The 18,939-nt window shown below is 43.4% G+C and overlaps 1 protein-coding gene across 1 annotated transcript in view; it reads left to right on the forward strand.

Annotated features, from left to right (window-relative positions):
• Window positions 1-6,363: 6,363 nt before the first annotated feature.
• Window positions 6,364-18,939, forward strand: part of il1rapl2 (interleukin 1 receptor accessory protein-like 2) — a 293,650-nt gene continuing 281,074 nt past the window's right edge. Inside the window, exon 1 of the mRNA XM_070913223.1 lies at window positions 6,364-6,463. Coding sequence (XP_070769324.1) covers window positions 6,364-6,463 — 100 coding nt within the window. The remainder of the gene's footprint in view (window positions 6,464-18,939) is intronic.

Genomic DNA, 18,939 nt, shown 5'->3' on the forward strand with positions numbered 1-18,939 from the left:
ATCCTCAAGCCGAAGCGAGGCGGCGAGTTATGAAATGGTGCATGATAAAAATCACTACAGCTCCTGCTTTCCGTGTCTGGCTGTCTTTCTCATAAAACTTCTTCCTCACATATATCAGCTATATATCAGGCGGAATGTCCCAGGCTCACCAGAGGTTCCTTGCTAACACCTAGCGTAGCGTGGCATAGCTGACAATGCACTGTGCTTATGAGAGAAAGTAGCCTCCAAGCTATCATTTGTTTCTATACGCAAAAAAAAAGCTGCCATGAGTTGAGTTTCACTATTAGCTACCAGCTAAATGTAATGTTTCGAATGGGAATCCTGCAATAGGGTATTGAATATGCGCGTGATGGCTACAAACATCCTATAATGCTAAGATACTGAGGCTTTGTGAAAGGCGAACGGCCCAAAGCGCTTTGCTTCTGGACAGAACTCCAGGAAGTCCACGCCTAGTTACAGTTGTTGAGCTACGATTGGACAATCACTGTTCAGGGGAGGGGGTTTACAAATGGTTAAGGCTCCTGCGAGCTGGACTATACTTGTAGAATTATATATTTCATTGTTGTTTTTTTTTGATTTATACATTTACATGCCATGTAGAGACCTTTGCCTTTTTACTACTAAAAGGTCAGGCATCTCACTTATTTGGATATGTCATTGGCTTAACACCATATCTCTTCTGATATTCTGTAATGCTGTCAGTATTCCTGTTTGTGGTTGAAACATGTATCGCAAACCCTCGCACCTGAACCCCTTTTGCTTTTGGGCCAATCACTGTACAGATTACAAGAATACACACACACACACACCCACACACACACACACACACACAAACTACACAGCCTTTAGCAGTTGCATTAGGCCCCTCTGTGTTTCAGACTAAAAGGTTCAGAAAGTAGATCAAAAAACCCCTCATACTCTCTTTTTTCTTGTTAATGCTACAGGCGATCTGTGTGTGTGTGTGTGTGTGTGTGTGTGTGTGTGCGTGTGCGCGTGTGCGCTGTAAAAGTCTTCAGCTCTTTTGTACTGTGTTTGTTTCATATGTCTTCGGCCCTACCTTTTGAATTTCCTTTTCCCTTGAGTCTTCCTTCAGAAAGGTTTTGGCAGCATAACAAACTACTACTGTCACATACTGAGCCTTCCAAAATGAAAGATCCCCCCCCCCCCCCCCCAAAAAAAAACAAACAAAAATTAAACGTTCAATTCATTGTCAAGTTAGGCTTTATTAGTTTTGATGGCCAGGATGGTTGGAGGTTAGATCCCCTCTTAGACTCAGTAAGCGTCTTCTCTTCTAAAGCTGACCCTGGCCGTCTTGTGGAGGAGGCAAAGGAAAATATACATTTCCTTACAAGGTTGGATGAAGTATCCTGTTACTATATCAAGGTGTTTATGTCTCAGAAACGTATGGTGTTGATGCTAAACTCCACTGGTATTTCTCTTTCTGTTTCTGTTTTGACTTTTCCAAAAGAACCCGATAAACACTACCCACATATGACTGACTCACGCTTTGATTTTTCTCAGTGTTGCTTGTCAGAGTCTGCCTGCTTCACCATCTTTACCTGAGGACAACAGCTCAATTTAGCTTTCTCTGCAATAGTATAAAATAACCTGACACATCCTGTTTCCCCTCCTCTGAGGACTGCAGACTGAGTGTAGCCTGTGAGGCCAGGAACAAAAAAACAGAAGAAAGCCTGGATCTACAGGTCCTGCTGGAAGTCTGGTTGGTCCCATGTGCCTGTCACAGTGTGTGCACAGCCAAAAAAACTCCTAAAATGTTATGACTATCTATATTTTTCTTTAATTCTTAGCTTTGCTGTCTCACAAGACTTTTTATATGGCACTCAAATGGTTTTAACCCCACATATTCACATGGTCTGGATGGTTGCTGGAGACATAGAGATTCACCCTGCAATCACTCACTGTGGAGAGCGAACGCCACTACTCTTTACCCTCACAGCTCATTCATTCATTTCAGTTTTACGAGCCCTTTCTGAATGAAAAACACTAAAACACAGAATCATCTTCTCTGCGTGTGCTTTCTCTTTTCCTTTGGTCATGTCCAAAAACAAATGATTTCTTTATGACGTCTATGCACAGTTCTTCAGTGCTTCAAGGTGCCTCACTTTACACAACTGTAAATGTGTTTTTTGGTTTTGTTTTTTTTTTATAATGAAACCAATTTCTCATTTCTTATTTCTTTCAATCTCTTATTTTGTGATCTCCCCAGCCCCTCTCTAATATGTTTGTTCTCTTATTACAAAAAAACATTTTCAGAATACTTTTGAATTCTTTCCATGCTGGTGGACAATGACAATTAAACGCCATCGGTGAAGTACAATAAGTTGGAAAGTGACTGCCTTAAAGGTGAAGTCAGTCGGGTACTGCTGGAACTCTCATGTTGTAGCTGTGTTGTGAAAGCAGGAGATATGAACCCCACCCTGCCAACTGAAATCAGCACAGCTCTGACAGGCTCTGCCGTCGTACACGAAGGAAATGTTTTATTTATTTATGTATTTTTATTATTCCATTATTATTTGTCTCAACACTTCTATTGGCACAAAATCGGTGCTGAAGGCAAAGTAGTAAGGATTTCATGAAGCTGACCACCAGTTTTTATGCGACAATTACGTGCAGAGACTGTACTGTAAGACGGGGGGGAACAAGAAATGTTACTTTCTCGTTGGCCACACAGCTAATAGGGATTATTAACATGGCTGGAACACAGCCACGTTTCCTTGGCTTAAAGCCCAACTGAAATCACATTTAGTCAATAGTTTTTTTTTTTATAATATTTTTATTATTGAAAAGGAATAAAAAAAATCAGCAATCAGCTGAAGGGTGGGGCTTGTTCCAGTTTGATTGACAGCAGCCCGTCAAGTTAACAAACTCGCGCTGTAGCTTACAAACCGTGGACAGTGTTTTGTCAGCACTGGTATTTAAGACTAGGGGACCACGCCAGCATCTACACGGACTTGAAGTGACTAATTAGCTATCTGACACTATTCAAAGTAAATTTAAAAAAAAGTCTGAGGCTCTTGTGTTGTGTCGCAGGCTGCTGTCTGCTCTGCCTGAGATAGAACGGACGCTGACGTTGCTGCTTCATGAAAAGATCTTGATTGGCTGTGTGGGAACAAGTTCTGTGTAAAAGTGGAAAGCAGACATGCAGTGGGGCTTTAAAACAATTTCCTAATAAGCTAAGAGTGTGAAGCGAAAGAAAAAGAAACTCTTAAGTGTTCTAAAATCACTATGCGTGATATGAAATATTGCTATAAAAAAATCTGTATTAATAGTGTCAAGAGACTTGCTTCTTCCATAATACAGCGGGCACGGAGCATTGTATTTGCATAGAAGGAAAATGTTCATTAGCCCTTACTTTGGGCTATTGAATTATTAAAAACGGAATAATTTGCTTTCATCTTGCAGTGTAGTTCTTTAGCAGGAGCTGCTGAGCATAATATTATGCTGCATTTTTCCAACCTTTCTCATAGCAAAGATTTTGACACGTCACAGCAGTTGAAGCCCAGGTGTAATAATAACACTGATAGTGTTATTATAAATGTTTGCTCACTGGGACACCTACATAACATGGAGCCTGCGCAAAGTCAAAATGTTTGCTGTGAGGAAGGTCCACTGGCTTTTTAAAAATGTTTTATGGAAGACGTTTTTGACACGCCAGAGTAGAAACAGCACAGATGAAACTAACAACACTCAATGATGGCTGAATTCCATTTAGCTGCCACGGTCATGGCTTACTGGGGCTTAAATCGTTTGCTCTGAGAAAAGTGTGGGTGTTTGTGAACTGTGGATTTGACCTTTAATCAGCCAATCGGGGGTGATTACTGGACTGCATTATTATAATGATGATTTGAACTGCACCTGGGATGCTATCAAGATGATGACGAGGCACACTACACGCTCCTTATTATTTCAAATGATTATACAAGTAGCCGTTTCTAGTGAGAAGCCTTTTTCCGGTGACGAACGTGCGCTTTTGAAATCCCAAATCAAGTGCGGAACATGTTGAAATGTGCTGCGCTTTCAATTGCAAGTGATGAGAGGCAGAATGAGTCATTTCCAACTGGTAGTGGCAACAACATTACAGTATGTGTTATCATATTATTGTTCTTTCGGCTCTGGTTCTCCACATGAATTTGGTCCCAGTTTTAGATCCTCGTCCCGTCGTTGCATTGCCCATCTTCAAAGGCAAATAACTGCGGCTCACATATGTGAATCAAATGGGATTTCAATCAGCACTCATACTGGAGTTTAAGTTCCCTTTGTTGTCATATATATGAAAAATAACAATGAAATGACTGCTGGCATGGCTAATCTTCTTCTTCGATCTCTCCCTGGCTTACTGTGTGTGTGTGTGTGTGTGTGTGTGTGTGTGTGTGTGTGTGTGTGTGTGTGTGTGTGTGTGCGCGCGCATACACTACTGTTTGTACACAGAAAAGATGAGAAAATCTTATTATGTTCTATCAATGTGATTTCACATGGCTGACTCAATCTGTGTGTGTGTGTGTGTGTGTGTGTGTGTGTGCGTGCCAAAGCTTCTACAGCCTTTGAGTTCATGGCCTGTGGTCAAATCTAATTTAGTTTCTGTGTTTTGATTGTAATCAGTTGAAAAAATAGATTTTTTTCGAAACTCCACCAAACCCGTGCTTCAGATCAATATTAATGTGTTTTTCTGCTGTTCCCACTACCGTAGTTGTAATAAAACGTTTTATTTTTCAGTTTTTGCAGACCACACACACACACACAGCAAGATTTGGGGTAACCCTATTTTCTTTTTTCTTTTCATTTGTAGCTTGTGAAAGACAGAGATGCAGTCATTTTAGCATTCATTTGAAATCCTATCAAATCATAACAAAAAGACAAAAACAGACCTTTGAAATCACTCTATAAATGTTTGTCTCAGCCTTTACGACATTCATTGTTTGATTCAGTAATTTTAGCATGTGCAAGCTGGTAGTTCCAAAAAAAAAAGAAAAAAAAGCACCATCTGATTCTCTGACTTCACTTCCAGGTGATGTCAACATGAATCCCAGCCAACTTGTCTGGATAAGATGGAGCAAAAAAAAACCCCATAATATTTAGATGACCTTGAACCCGAGACAACTATGAAACAATTGATTTGATTGATGGAACAACTGATTTTTGCGCAGTTAGCGAAGAGTTTTGGGGTTTTTTTGCACATCTTTCTATCATACATACTGTAATATGACATTATATATTACCATTAAACTGTAGAATTGTTTCAAATTTCTTCGGTTTGTCAGTGGCCTCACTCAGAATTTGGTCATTTGTGTTTTAGCATGTCGCCGCTAACTGTATTCACTAATCACTTATGCTATTAGCATGACGCCTACATGTTGTTTAGCCGAGCAAAAGAGACTGTATTCACCAGAAAAAGGGTCGCATTAGCACTTTGTCTAAATGCTTTGGTAAAGTACTAGACCCAAGGTACACATACAACGTTGTAAATCACTCCCATGGAGTGTATAAAAGAAGTCGATGTGGCCGCCGTGACGTCACCCATTCGTTTGTGGAGTGCCGTTGTGAAATCTCAAGTTTGGCATTCTTGCTGCCGCCATCTTGTTTTTTTGGACCCAGAATTGACCATATTTGGATGAGAGGGTGGAGCTGGGGATCTGAGAACCCAGAGAACAACATGCACGCTCACCTATAACAGCAACCTGACTGCACCTGGCAACTGGCTACGCCGTGTGAAGTAGCTGCTAACAAAGTTAGCTTGTAAATGTACTTACTGGAAAAAATGAACAGCCGCGAGTGACAGGTCGCTGTGGTAGGAACTTGTCAATCGCAAGATAGCCCCGCCCTAAAGCAAACCCTGCTTTATATTTTACAAAATGGACATCATGCTGTATTGAAGAAGACTTGAAACTAGCGACTGAGACCATAAACTGTTTAAACTGTCTAAAATGTTTAGTGAGGTAATAAATCAAGTGAGAAGTAGGGCCATTTCTCAGACTTCTATACAATCGGACTTCTTTTTGCAACCAGTGGAGTCGCCTCCTGCTGGCCATTACAAAGAATGCAGGTTTAAGGCGCTTCCCCATTGGCTTCACCTTTCAGACCTGGAGGTTAGGCACCAAACAAATGCCAGTAGGCGATGAAAATGAGTTCCTTGAAGTACAAATGTATTATTTTTTTTTTTTGTGTTTTTCAAAGTCAGCTTGTTAAAAGACGGGATGTGTGATACCTGTTGCAGTGGCCTCTGTCTGAAAGTGAAATGACAAATGCCAATTGCCATGTTTATCAGAATGCTACATGCTATGCTTTCTCTAACTCTTTGTCCCCTCTGTGCCCTGTTCTCTGAAGGTGCCAGCGGAGAATAGAGAGATGAAGACTTCATCCCTCCTCTTCCTCTTCCTCCTCCTCCTCCTCCTCCTCGCCTCAGGAGCCTGTGACGACGTCAAGTACATCTCCAAGAGGAACTCGGGTAGGATTAACAGCCTCGGTGTTTGTTGTCTACTGGCGCACTTCCAGCCATGTCATTTTTGCTGAGAATGAGCCTTTCCCTCCTTGAAAGTTCTAGTTTTAAATCTATATGGAGGTTTTTTTTTTCTTTCTCTCTTACTGATATTGCCTTGGTTTCTTTTTGTTTCACTGCCATCCTTTTTCATCGCAAACACTCTTTGGTCTTCGAATACAACAATAATGCTACCTCTGGTCTTTTCTCATCTCCTCCGCCTCGCTCTTGTTCTCCCTCTTGCTTTCAAACACATGCTGCCCTCTCCCTTTCTGACGCATTGGCGTCTCTTAACTTGTTGTGCAATGGATACGTGCTTCCACTCTGCTCTCTGCTTTCTCTTTCCCCTCTCACAATCACCACCTGTGCCTTTCCCTGATAACATTGCTCTCCGAGCTCTATCTCGGAGCTCAGAGAGAGCTGTCTCCCCCCTCTCTCCTCTTTCTGCTGCCGTCACTGTTGTTGCTGCCGCTGCTGGTGGGCTCGTTTGCGCGTCGGCGGCCAGCTGACGACAGATCTGCTGATGGTCTTTTATTGGGGATCGATTTGTTGTGTCTCGCTGATCAGCTTGACAAGGGGAGTTTGATCGTGCTATTGATGTGCGGCACGCGGCCTCAATAATCCTTTGTATGATACGGTATAGTGAGTTCAGTGTATGTGACATGGTATATACGTCCTCTGCTTAGCTTTGTTTACCTATAGATGCAATGTGCTTCAGGTTCATGCTGTCTTTATCTTTGGATGGTATCGTTCACGGAATATTTGCATTTTGCAGTTTTTGCAAGTCTTGGTTCTGTGATTATAGATATTACAGCATTTGTCATGCACCCCCCCCCCCCCCCCCCCCCCCCCCGAGTCCTGAAAGTGGTGAAAACACAAAAAATTACTTACCGACTTTTTAGCAAACTCAGGTCATCTAATCATAACAATCCAGTTAGAATTGATTCCCCTGTAATGTAATCCCATCTCACAGTTTTGCTTGCTTGTAAGAGTGAGAGTGTAGGTCCTGGCGGTTTAATCAGGGGAATTTGAGGGCAACCATAACAATCCTTTAGAGATCCTTTGTAATTACACGCACAGCATCTAAGCATTACATTACAGGGCTTCAGCGAGCTACTGTAAAAAAAAAAAAAAGCTTTAAAGGCCCTGAGAACTTCTTACTATGAGCGATGGGATCCTACATGGACACACTGTTTCCTGGTTATTTCACATGAGAGATTTCTCTATTCACGGTTTTCTCTGTGCTCGTCTCACTGGTTTGAGGCGGGTGGGGCTCAGTTGGACAAAGGTGATGTCACATACTTCCGTGCACCAGTCAGTTTGTACGGTAAATATGAAGCTACAGCCGGTAGCTGGTTAGCTTAACTTAGCATAAAAAACTGAGGAAACAGTTAGTTTGCCTCTGTCCAAAAGTGACAAAATCTTTTGGCCTGGAGAAGTTGTCCAGTGGCAACAGTCCGGCACATAACCCCCTTCAAAACAGGGAAGAGTCGTTTTTACACTTCGGTAATCAATCAATATTCTTATCTATCACTCGGCAAGAAAGCTAATAAGCATGTTACCAAAAATGTCCAACTATACCTTTAATAAATAATACCTGAATATGCCTTTTTTTTTTAACTCTGATTCATACTTATTTAGTGAATATGAATGTACTTAAACAGATTTGATTGGGCCTTTAACGTTCCACAAAAGACAAAAAAGGAACGCATCAGGGCCCATTTATGATCATTTAATGCACTGTCGGTAGTAAGACATGTTATGTAATATACAAGTAATGAGATTCCTGCTTGTAGGGAAATTCTGTCCTCGCTTGACTTCCTCTAAAAGGAGGGTCAAAGGTCAGAGTCATCTACAGAACAACAGCATTGTAGCTGGCAGGGGTTTATTGTTCAGGGGAAGGACAGTTTGGCAGAAACTATTGCCAAAATGTCTCCCAGCCCCGCGACACCCACATAAAGTCCTCCACACAAGTATTATGTGGCAAAACGTCCAGGCTACAAAGACATGGAACAGAAAAGTGATTCATTTTTTTTATCAGACAAACGGACAGAAGGCGTTGAGTAAAAATAACACAATTTTGTAGAGTTTTTTTTATTTTGAGTAAATCAGTTTTTTTGTTTCAGAGTGTTCGCTGCTCTCCCTGCTCGGACTCGTCTTTTACCTTCTCTTTTCTCACCTCTTTCACTCCTGCATGTCTGCGTCTCTCTGACGCTCTGCATGCTGACTGTGTGGGCGCCCTGGTGGGAGTTTTTGTTTGGTAATTTGCCGTGCGTGTGCGCGCGTACGCTCGCAGGCACACCTGCATGTGTGAACGGTCCGCTTCATGCCATATTGAGCAGTGACTTTGTGTATGTGTGTGTGTGTGTGGGTGCTGTATATATCCAGGTTTTAAGTGTGTGTGCGTGTGAACTCTCTAAGTGTGCTTCAGTGTATGCTCTCTGGATGTGTGTGTGTGTGTGTGTGTGTGTGTGTGTGTGGGAGAGGTGTACACAGAGCAATTATGTGATCAGAGCAGAGCCAAGCGGACATTTATGTGGGCGACCGCTACAGTCGGCCAGAGATAGGCTGTTAGATCTTTTCTCTCCCTCGCTGCTTGTGTGTGTGTGTGTGTGTGTGTGTGTGTGTGTTTGTGTAACTGGACACCATATGGATGGGAACTACCATTTCCGTTTGTCAGTCTCCCTGCTGTGCTTTGATGCAGCACCCGCTGCAGCAGGAAAGGGGACAAATTGTGATGAGGCGAAGGAGAGAGAAGGGTGGTGGTCAGTGAGGAGACACTTTAAAGTGTTTTTTTTTTTTATACACAACAGCACATAAATAATCAACAAGTGTTAGCTACGGAAGAAAATACAATGTCAAAGTGAGACTATATTTTGATACCTGTAGGGAAATCCTCACCTCCCTCCACGCGGAGGTCAGAGGTCAGCTACTGTACGCACCATCAACCCTGAAGCTGGTGGGGTTCAGTGGCTGGCAACAGGGTTTCTCACACTAACTACATAAACAGCAAAGTAAGGCAAAGACATCTTTCTGTCAGCTAAGAGTGTGCAGACATGTTGGCAACCATCCATCTTGGCTGCAAATGGAGGCGGCATCATGAAGAATGCACATTACAACTTGTACTAGCCACAGCATGCAGTATGTATGCAGCAGCGAGCAGCGAGCATTGTAGTATATGCTGGTAATGTACTGCATTTGGAGAGCGAGGTCACAGGGTACAGAGCAACTAGTAATTAGGTGTGGAAATTGTTTATATTGTTTTCTTTTGGTGTCATTCACACCCTCAGTGTGCTCATTATATTCTGTTGCAGGGAGGCCTAATCCTGCTGCAGTGTGCGTTCAATACATCATTTGGTTGAAACATTTTTTTTGTTCCAGCTCCTCAGTCAAGCCGGTATCTGATCACACACTTCAATCTGTTCTCATTCATCTGAAAGGCCATCCTGTGAAAATCTATCAATCTCATGGCAGAAGCTCTGCTCAAAGTTCTGTTCGATTTGAAAAGTCGGACACGGTTGTTTTTAAAGTTCTGTATGAGGAGGTGGCGATGCTGTTGTGTTAGAGGCCACTTGTAGTTAATAGTCGACTGAAAAGATACTTTTATCTTACGCTGCGGTCATACCAAATGAGGAAATATCATGTCTGAACGTTGACAATATCAACATAATGACTAGTGTATATTCAGGGAAATGGTATATTAATAATAACTAGACTGAGACTGGTTTGGAATGAGGGCTATTGGAGATGCAGGTTTTGTTTTATTGAGCTTTATTCTATGTAACACCGGATTAAAGTGTGGAGGCTACAAGTATTTAAGATAATGTCCATTTCATGTGAGTTAAGGACTCTAATACATTTAATACTATATTACCATTTTATCTTGATTTTATCGGCTATTATTTTATATTTATATGTTTGTATAGTTTGCTTCACAACTGTGACATACACGGGAAGGTTGTTGTAATGAGGAACTCATGACTGAGTACTTGGTGGAACTACAGCAGAGGTCAGTGGAGTTAGGCCCGTCTATTCGCATGTATGTTTGTACACACGGGCGATAGAGCGGTGTTGTTCCACCACGATCCTCCAGAACATCGCCAGTGCTCCTTCTCGTCTTCTCCGAGTGTCTGAACTCTGCTGGAGGGGTGAACAGCATCCTTCTAAAGAGTTTTCTTGGTGTTTTGATGATGGTGTGGAGGGCGCCGCCGAATCTCCCGTAGCTGCTCAAATGTGTTTTTCTTTTCAAGTGCATTTTCCATTTCCAAAGAGGGTCTATTTAAGTATTATTTTCTGGACTGCAGACCCCATTGTACTGCACAGGAAGAATCCCAGAGAAGCTAATGGTGTTGAAGTAACCACATTTACACAAAGGCAGCTTCGATTAACCCACTTCACTGAAAGTGCTAAGGAGCTCGACAGTTGCTACCCAGGCATGACGAGGCAGAAAATAATGCCTGGAAGTCATACAGACACACACGTACTGGACACGTTTGTGCAGAATCATACACTCTCTCCCTCCTGCACACCCAATCCCACACATAAACACACACATTATACGCATTCATGTCGTAATTGCGGAGGACTCGACTTCAGTTAGTGCGCACTCCTTGCTTCGTCGTCCCTCCACCTCTCGTCTTAGTCAAGGCCAGATCTTAACGGCATCGCGGCCCCAGACAAAAACCAATAGATTAGCTGAGATGGCGAGCAGGAAGATAACGCAGACGCTTATCTAGATCCCTGCTGGGCTGATACAGCAAGAGAGGGAGAGACAAACAAATACAACGCAAGGCAAGAGAACGGTCTTCCGTATGTGTGTGCGCACTGTACCGTCCTCATTGTTTAGGAATTAGACGGCTTTCCGTGTCTTAATGCGAATAAACTTATCGTGTGAGACAGAGAGAAATGAAGGAACTGCACTACAAAGATTGCGTTAAAGTGCACAACAACACTGTGTTCTACGGTACTGATTCTTATACATTTTTACCTCTCCGAGCTGGTTCCTATCACTCCTCTCTTATTTTCTGTCCCACCTGCTTTGTTTTAACCGTCTTTAAAGACCCCCGCATGATGTGCTGACACAGATGGTTTGCCTTGTGTACGTGTGTCCTCACATTACGTGTGTGTGTGTGTGTGTGTGTGTGTGTGTGTGTGTCAGGGTGATTGAGTGCCAGTGAATGCCCTTGCATTTACGTGTGAATGTGCGTGTCTCTGCCTGTGTGTGTGTGTGTGTGTGTGTGTGTGTGTGTGTGTGTGTGTGTACGCAAGTGTGTGTATTCTGACGCAGCCAAAACCGGAGATCAAAGAGCGATTAGATCTCCGTGTGATCTAATCGCAAATGAACTCCTAGCATGCAAAGCAGAGCAAAGATAACAAGTGTGTGTGAGTGTGTGTGTGTGTGTCACGCTTCAGTGGGGAGTCATAGGAGACATATTTGCATTGTACGGTATATAACATAGAAACTGTATCTCTGTGTGTGTGTGTGTGCGCCAACTAGTTTTGAGAAAAGGGCCAAAACACACACACACACACACACACACACACACACAGAGGCCAGTCCCTCTCTCTGCCTGCACGCGACATCTAATTATGTGTGAGAAAGCATCTGAAGTTGAGCAGTTCTCCCCGCAGACACATTTTTCACAATAAACCGTTTGCTTGTGCGCTCGGCTGTGATCGACTTTGCTGCACAACGAACACGAATGCTCTGTAAAACAGTGACTTATCTTAAAAATGTACATTGTGATTAATCCTAAACTGACTATTAAAAAACACAAAGACAATAAAAAAAAAAAAAGTCAGCAATACAGGAGAACGTGCAGGAACACAAACAAGCATCCTGTCCTGGAGATCCAGAATGGCTCCTATTTAATATTTCCGAGTGCTTGTTTGAGGAGCGATGCGAGTGTCTTTGCCATTGCACGTGGTGTTGCTCGAAGTGCTGAGGGCAAAAAGGCAAATTACTTATTCACCATGGTGGAGAATGCAGACAGGGACAGAGAACAAGAGAACGAGAGCAGGGGATGAGAGACATTCAACATTTATAAGCTCTTATTGTACTACAGCAGCTGGAGAGACACAGTTTTGTTGGGCCTGGGATGCTGAATGGTACGCAGGCCGGCGATGTCACTCCGTGGCGGCGCTGCAACGGATAAGTTAACATTATGGTGCATTTGTTTCATTTTTGTCTCCGAGCTCATTTCAGTTTCCAGAGATCTGGAAGAAGTGGTATTGACAAACTGTCAAAAGCACAGACTCATTCGTCTTTTTGCAGTGAGACCGGTGGAATAAAGGTTCAAAAGTCTGTGTTAGTGTGTTCTCAGACCTTTTCACAGCTTCACACGCACTTTGTCGGGTCGGCTCAGCACGAATGGACGCTCGCCGTTCATTTTCACTGTGATCTGGCAATGAAGGCCAGGTGTGGGCTGGACGCACACATACATAAATTACTGCTCAACTCGCCGCATCAGCGGTGTCGAGAACAAGACATGGATTTGTATGAATTGGTCTGACGTGGGCCTGGTTAGCCAGCTTTCCTTGGACGTTTCTGAAACGTCAGTGTGAATGCATCCAAGACGCGTTAGAGACGGATTCAAACACTCTTTGGACACGGTTTGAGACTCATTCTAGCCAGATGTTAACAAGGTAATTACGTAATCTTTGCTCCTCCCGTGTGGAACTAAGTCAGTCGATGTTTTGTCCCTCATGCTGAGTTGGGACCCATGAGGGCGAGCCATACTTTTGTCATGTGTTTATGGATAGCTGTTAGCTAGCCTGCTAGCGTAACTGTGACTGGAACAAAACTGCGAAAGCGCGCAAGTTATTCTTCTACCAAACAGCTTCCGAGGGAGTTACAGCCCACCCATGTAGCCCGAGTCTCAACGAACGGGGCCATAGTGACAACTGAGCTTGACAGTTCTGGCACTGCAGTGTGGTAAACACGGTCAGTCACAGTGTTGAGCTTAACATGTTTTAAAAGGACTAGATAATAAAAGTTTTATCACGGACTTGATACTGGGAAGAGCTGGAAACATTCAGACATGTTACGTGCATATGTGACATCACACAGGTGTGGAATGAGGAAAGGAATAACTGTGTGTGTGTGTGTGTGTGTGTGTGTGTGTGTGTGTGTGTGTGCGCGCCCATCATGACATTTAGCGTTAAAAAAAAAAAAGGTGTTTCTGTGTTTACAGCACTCCTAGCTAACGTCTCTCCCCGGCATGACTAATTAACACAAGTGGCTTTGTCACATAAAGACATCCACTTGACTTTTCTCCACTCTACATTCAGCTCTGTGTGTGTGTGTGTGTGTGTGTGTGTGTGTGTGTTTTCTGCTCACACACCAATTACAATACACTCTCTCTCTCTCTCTCTCTCTCTCTCTCTCTCTCTCAGTGCTCTTTTGTTGGCCCTCTTAAACAAAAGATAACAGGCTGTTTGTGAGGCTGCTTTGTGTGTGTGTGTGTGTGTGTGTGTGTGTGTGCGTACTGCTGCACATATGGCTTCAGCTGTAGCAACATTAGCAAAGTTTACTGACCACCATAAACAGCTGCCGCTTCACGTGTCTCTGTGCTACTTTCCTCCCTGTATTTGAATTTAACCCCGTTGAATTTAAAGCACGTCATTGAGACTCTTGGCTCCAGAAAATAAGACAAGATTAAGGGCTCCATATTTAATGGCCCGGGGGCCTTTCTTCACTCTCCTTCTGCTGATACTTCTTATGCCGCCGTGCCGTCCTCCACACTGGCCAGTGGATCTTCTGAGACCAGCGCGGTGCGATAGTGTCATCTCCTCCCAAGCTGAACGCAACTGAAGGTGCCGCTTCCGCTCGTCGTGTTTCTGCTCCCCCCGAGCAAGGACATCAGTTTCCTCTCAGGCGGAGCTTTTGTGGCGGACTCCTCTGTCTGTCTGCGTGCCCTGTGGCACGGTACCGTGCAACAGAAGAGGGAGGAGAGCCCACCATTGCATTGTGGGATTGTTAGCAGAAAGCCGTATATATGTACAAGCGATGGACGCTACTTTGTCGTTCCATTGGGAGGATTTTTGAGGCCACAGAATAGTGGCTAGATTCACACCTTCAGAATCTGGTCGTCACTGTGAGGTTGCCAGGCAACCAGCTGAAACCCCAGGAAGTCACTGCGCCCGGCCAAGAAAGTCCCACTTCGTAATCCCCCTTAAAACCACAACTTGTCGGGGTTTCTCTTCATTTAACTCTCGGTAAGAAAGTGTGTATCCCAAAAAAAAGCCACATTTTTGGTGCTAAATAAAATGTGATGCGATGTTAATTTGAGGATAGATATAGAGAATAATACGATATTGTGACAGGAAACTACGAGAAGTGGTCACCTGAAAATGTAAAGAATCAAGAAGAAGCAGGTTTCTACTGTGTAAAAGAAAGAAAAATCAATGCACTGTGCAACCTTCTCAGCCACTGGTGCTCAAACCCGACGCACCACTTCTCTCCAACGCCGTACTTCATCTTTGGCGTCCATTTTCACCGCATCTGTCTCTCTTCCTCCTCTCCTCGACTTCTACCCCTTAGTCTCCCACTTTGTCTCTCTCGTTTCTGCAGTGTCCTTCTTCCGTCCTCTCCGTCTCCGCCTAATCGGCTTTAGATAGGAGGGGGTTCTTGGTCTGTAGCTACCGGCCTATGATGTCAATGAGGGTGACTGAGTAGCTGAAAGAGGGACAATGGAAGTAGGAAGATATAAAGATGGTTCTACCGGGTGTTCCCACAGCTTTCACCTCTTAAACAAAGATGTCTTTTAGTCAAGTACTGCATGACAGTTGAGAGTTTATCAAGTTTACAACATCCAGTTTCAACCTTTTTACTGTTTGAGCTGACTGAAGTCGTCTCTGCCAACTTTTCAAATTTCATCGATGGATTTGAAGATGCCTCGCCGTTCCTCTCTGCCTTCCTCGCCTCTCCACGTTGTCCCTCCCACCTCTCTTTCTGCCCCCCTCACATCCCCCCACCCCCCCTCCCTCTCTCTTGTCCTCCATGTCTCCACGTCTTTGTTGTGCTCCAAGGTCATATTAAAGATTCATCCATTCGCTGGTTCTGCAGTCAAATATTGATAAAGGCTGACACCGCTTCGACTCTGTACACCTGAGGGTTCCACTCGTCATGCACACGCACGCACACACAACCTTGGATGTCCATACACCTATAGTGCACACAAATACCAACATGACTGCTGTACAAATACAAACAAGAGCAAACATGGTTGTTCAACCACACTGTAAAAAAAAAGTAAGTCAGATTTTTTTTGTGTGTGATTTCTGACGCTCAGTGTAACATTTTCATAAAACCACTTACTTTCATAACAGGCAGCGCTGGAGGAAGCGTCCCGATCCTTTACTTAAGTAAAAGTACTGATACCACACTGTAAAATCCAGTGTTACAAGTAAAACGTTACTTCAGTAAAAGTATGTTTAATCAGGAAAATGTACTTAAAGCATTAAAAGTAAAAGTACTCGATGCAGAAAAGTATCCCCTGTGACTGTTGTACTATTAAATATTCCACCATTAGATTATTATTACTCGTGCATAAATGTAAAAGCAGGTAGTTTGTTGAGGTGGCGCTGACATTGTTATTGAAATAATTGAAAGGAAAAACAGCTAATCAATCGACTAATCGACGGATCGTTTCAGCTGTACTTGTATATACTGTTGCGTAGTTTAATTTATAACAAAGCAGCACATTTTATAAGCTCTTTGTGTGTTTTGTATGAAAAGTAACTCGTAACTGAAGCAGAAAGTGGCGTGAAAAGAAAAGACTCGAGTAAAGTACAAGTACCTCAAATTTGTACTTCAGTAAATGTACTTAGTTACATTGCACCACTGATAATACGTTGGTTACTCCTGTCACTCGTTCCTGCATGTGTAAGGACACCATGTGTACACGCCGCGTCCACACCGTGCTGCGTCCTTATTCTGCTTCAGTGTTAGCTGACGTCGCCACATTGACGCAGATGGTGAGATGAGGCACCGTGTTAGCAGGTGCTGTGTAGGAAGGTTATTTCAGATTTCTGGATATTACCGTCCATTTTGAGTGCATATATGTCAGTTTCTGATTGACTCGAAAAGATGTGTCTTCTCATGTCAAAAAAATATATATTTCTCATGGTTTCATCTCTTGAATATTTAACTTCCAGAGCAAAGTCTTCCCTGTGCTTCCCTGAAATTTTAATTCAGGGTTTGGCAGGAGTGAGCCCGGGACATCGGGACATCACGAGTCCGGGAAGCCCGTCGTGATCCTGTGTGTAAATTATACAAGTCGGACGTGGAAACTTGGGAGGACACACAGTTTGTGTCCACTGGTGAAACTAAACATGTGCATATTCAAACACTCTGGATTTTGAAATGAGGGAGGAGGAGAAGTCCATTTTTTAACGTCTTCAAATGCATCCGGAGGAAATCTTTAACTTTTGTGACTCGTAGCTTTCACACTCTGGAGCTACTTATCATGGTGTCACACACAAAGCTGCAGCGTCTGTTTATTAGTGTGTGTGTGTGTGTGTGCTACGTTAACACTGTAAGGACGGTCCCTCTAATAGCAGCTGCTTGGCTGATTAGAACCTGGCTTCATGATATCACAGCACATCACTGTCCTCTGTGAGTGTGTGTGCATGCTACATGTAAAACTATGATATTTGAGCAAACACTTGTCCACTTGTCCGCATGTCTCCTGAGGTTTGGGGGGGTGTGTGTGTGTGTGTGTGTGTGTGTGTGTGTGTGCTTGACAGTAATGAATTCGGACAGGGGGCCCAGGGGAAAGAGACTATATGCAGCCCTCTATTAATTACCCCCCCTTAACACACACGCACTGAAAGATGCAAACATGCACAGATACACACCAGCAGATAAGATACAGGACACACACACACACACACACACACACACACACACACACACACACACACACACACACACACACACACATGGTATAATTAACTCGTTCGTAAACTTGCCTCTGTTCTCTTCTGAGTACTGATGTCTTTTTTTCCTTCTCTGGCTTTAAATGATGCTGTTCAGTATACTAACTTTACACCAAACACCCTCACTCTCCATCTCTATCTTACACACACACACACACACACACACACACACACACACAAACATCAGTTCTTCTTCCTGTCTGTCCCCTCTGTCTTTATGTCTTTATCTCGATCTCTTCTGCAGTGAAAGGCATCAATATATTATAGCGTGATGAATTATGAAATGAGTCTCCCAGCTGGACTCACACACATCGTACACGCACATACGTGTTTGTACATTAAGCACCACACACTCACAGCACTGATAAGTAAACAGATTACATTGGGAGTGGACACGTAAGCCTCAAAACAAATGCATGTTGAGACATCTGCCTCATGCAAAGAAGAAACACACACACACACACACACAGGCCCAGCTGAAAACACAAAGTGTACCAGCAAAGAGCAACACACACACGCTTGCTGCAGACAAGTGAACATACATTCAAACACACTGCCGCGCACGATAATACTACCAAGCACGAACGGAGTAATCCATGTTGAAGTCGGGGCATCACTGGGTCAACTGTGTATGCACTTGTACATTTGAACTCTGTGTGAAAGCAACAAGAAACGCAGATACTTGTTGTAAGGCTTTGAGGATTTCACACAGTGTGTCGAGATTGTGCCAAAGTGAGAATAACTAAGACAGAGACCGTTTGACCAGGTCAACAGGGCTTTTTTTTTTTTTTACCCGCTGGAAAAATGTGGGGGTTTGGGAAATATTTACTGAATGGATAACAAAGATTGTACAACTAACCAGTGGCCAGTTCTCTTGCAGTGTAATCGCTCAGCATACGTAGCTGCATGTTGGCAGCCCGAACAATATGACAATTTATCTTATCTACTATATTTACTATAAATATTACATATCTAGATACTAATACTTCATCCAAAGAGTCAGAGGTCTTTACAGTGTACACCACACAATGCATATACTGCATGTTTATTAAATGACACTGTCAGTAGATTTTAGCCCCGGTTCTTTAAAGCCTTAGCTGCCATATACTTACTGTGCACATTACACTATACCATGGCACACAGTGTCTCAACCAGCCATTAATAAGGGGGGGGGGGGGGACAAAGAAAAAGTCGAGGGGAAAAAAAAAAGAGGGAGGAAATGAAAAGGAAATAGAAAGAAAGGTAGAGATGAGGGAGAGGGGGGAGGGAGAGGATGAAGAGAGAGAAAATCTAACATGTAGTCCTTGCTGTCAGCCAGTGTGTAATTAAGTTCTGCACTCTGTCACCATCGCTCTGTAGAACTGGTAATTTAACTGGGCCGGAGCCAGGAGGGCAGATCAGAGGAGGGGGGGGGAGCAGGGACAGGAGGACAGGAGAAAGAGAGAGAGGGGGGGGGGGGCTGTAGGAGGAGGAGAGAAGTTAAGAGAAGTTATCGGAGAAAAGAT

The sequence above is a fragment of the Enoplosus armatus genome, chromosome 10, assembly GCF_043641665.1.
Source record: "Enoplosus armatus isolate fEnoArm2 chromosome 10, fEnoArm2.hap1, whole genome shotgun sequence".
Classification (NCBI taxonomy): domain Eukaryota; kingdom Metazoa; phylum Chordata; class Actinopteri; order Centrarchiformes; family Enoplosidae; genus Enoplosus; species Enoplosus armatus.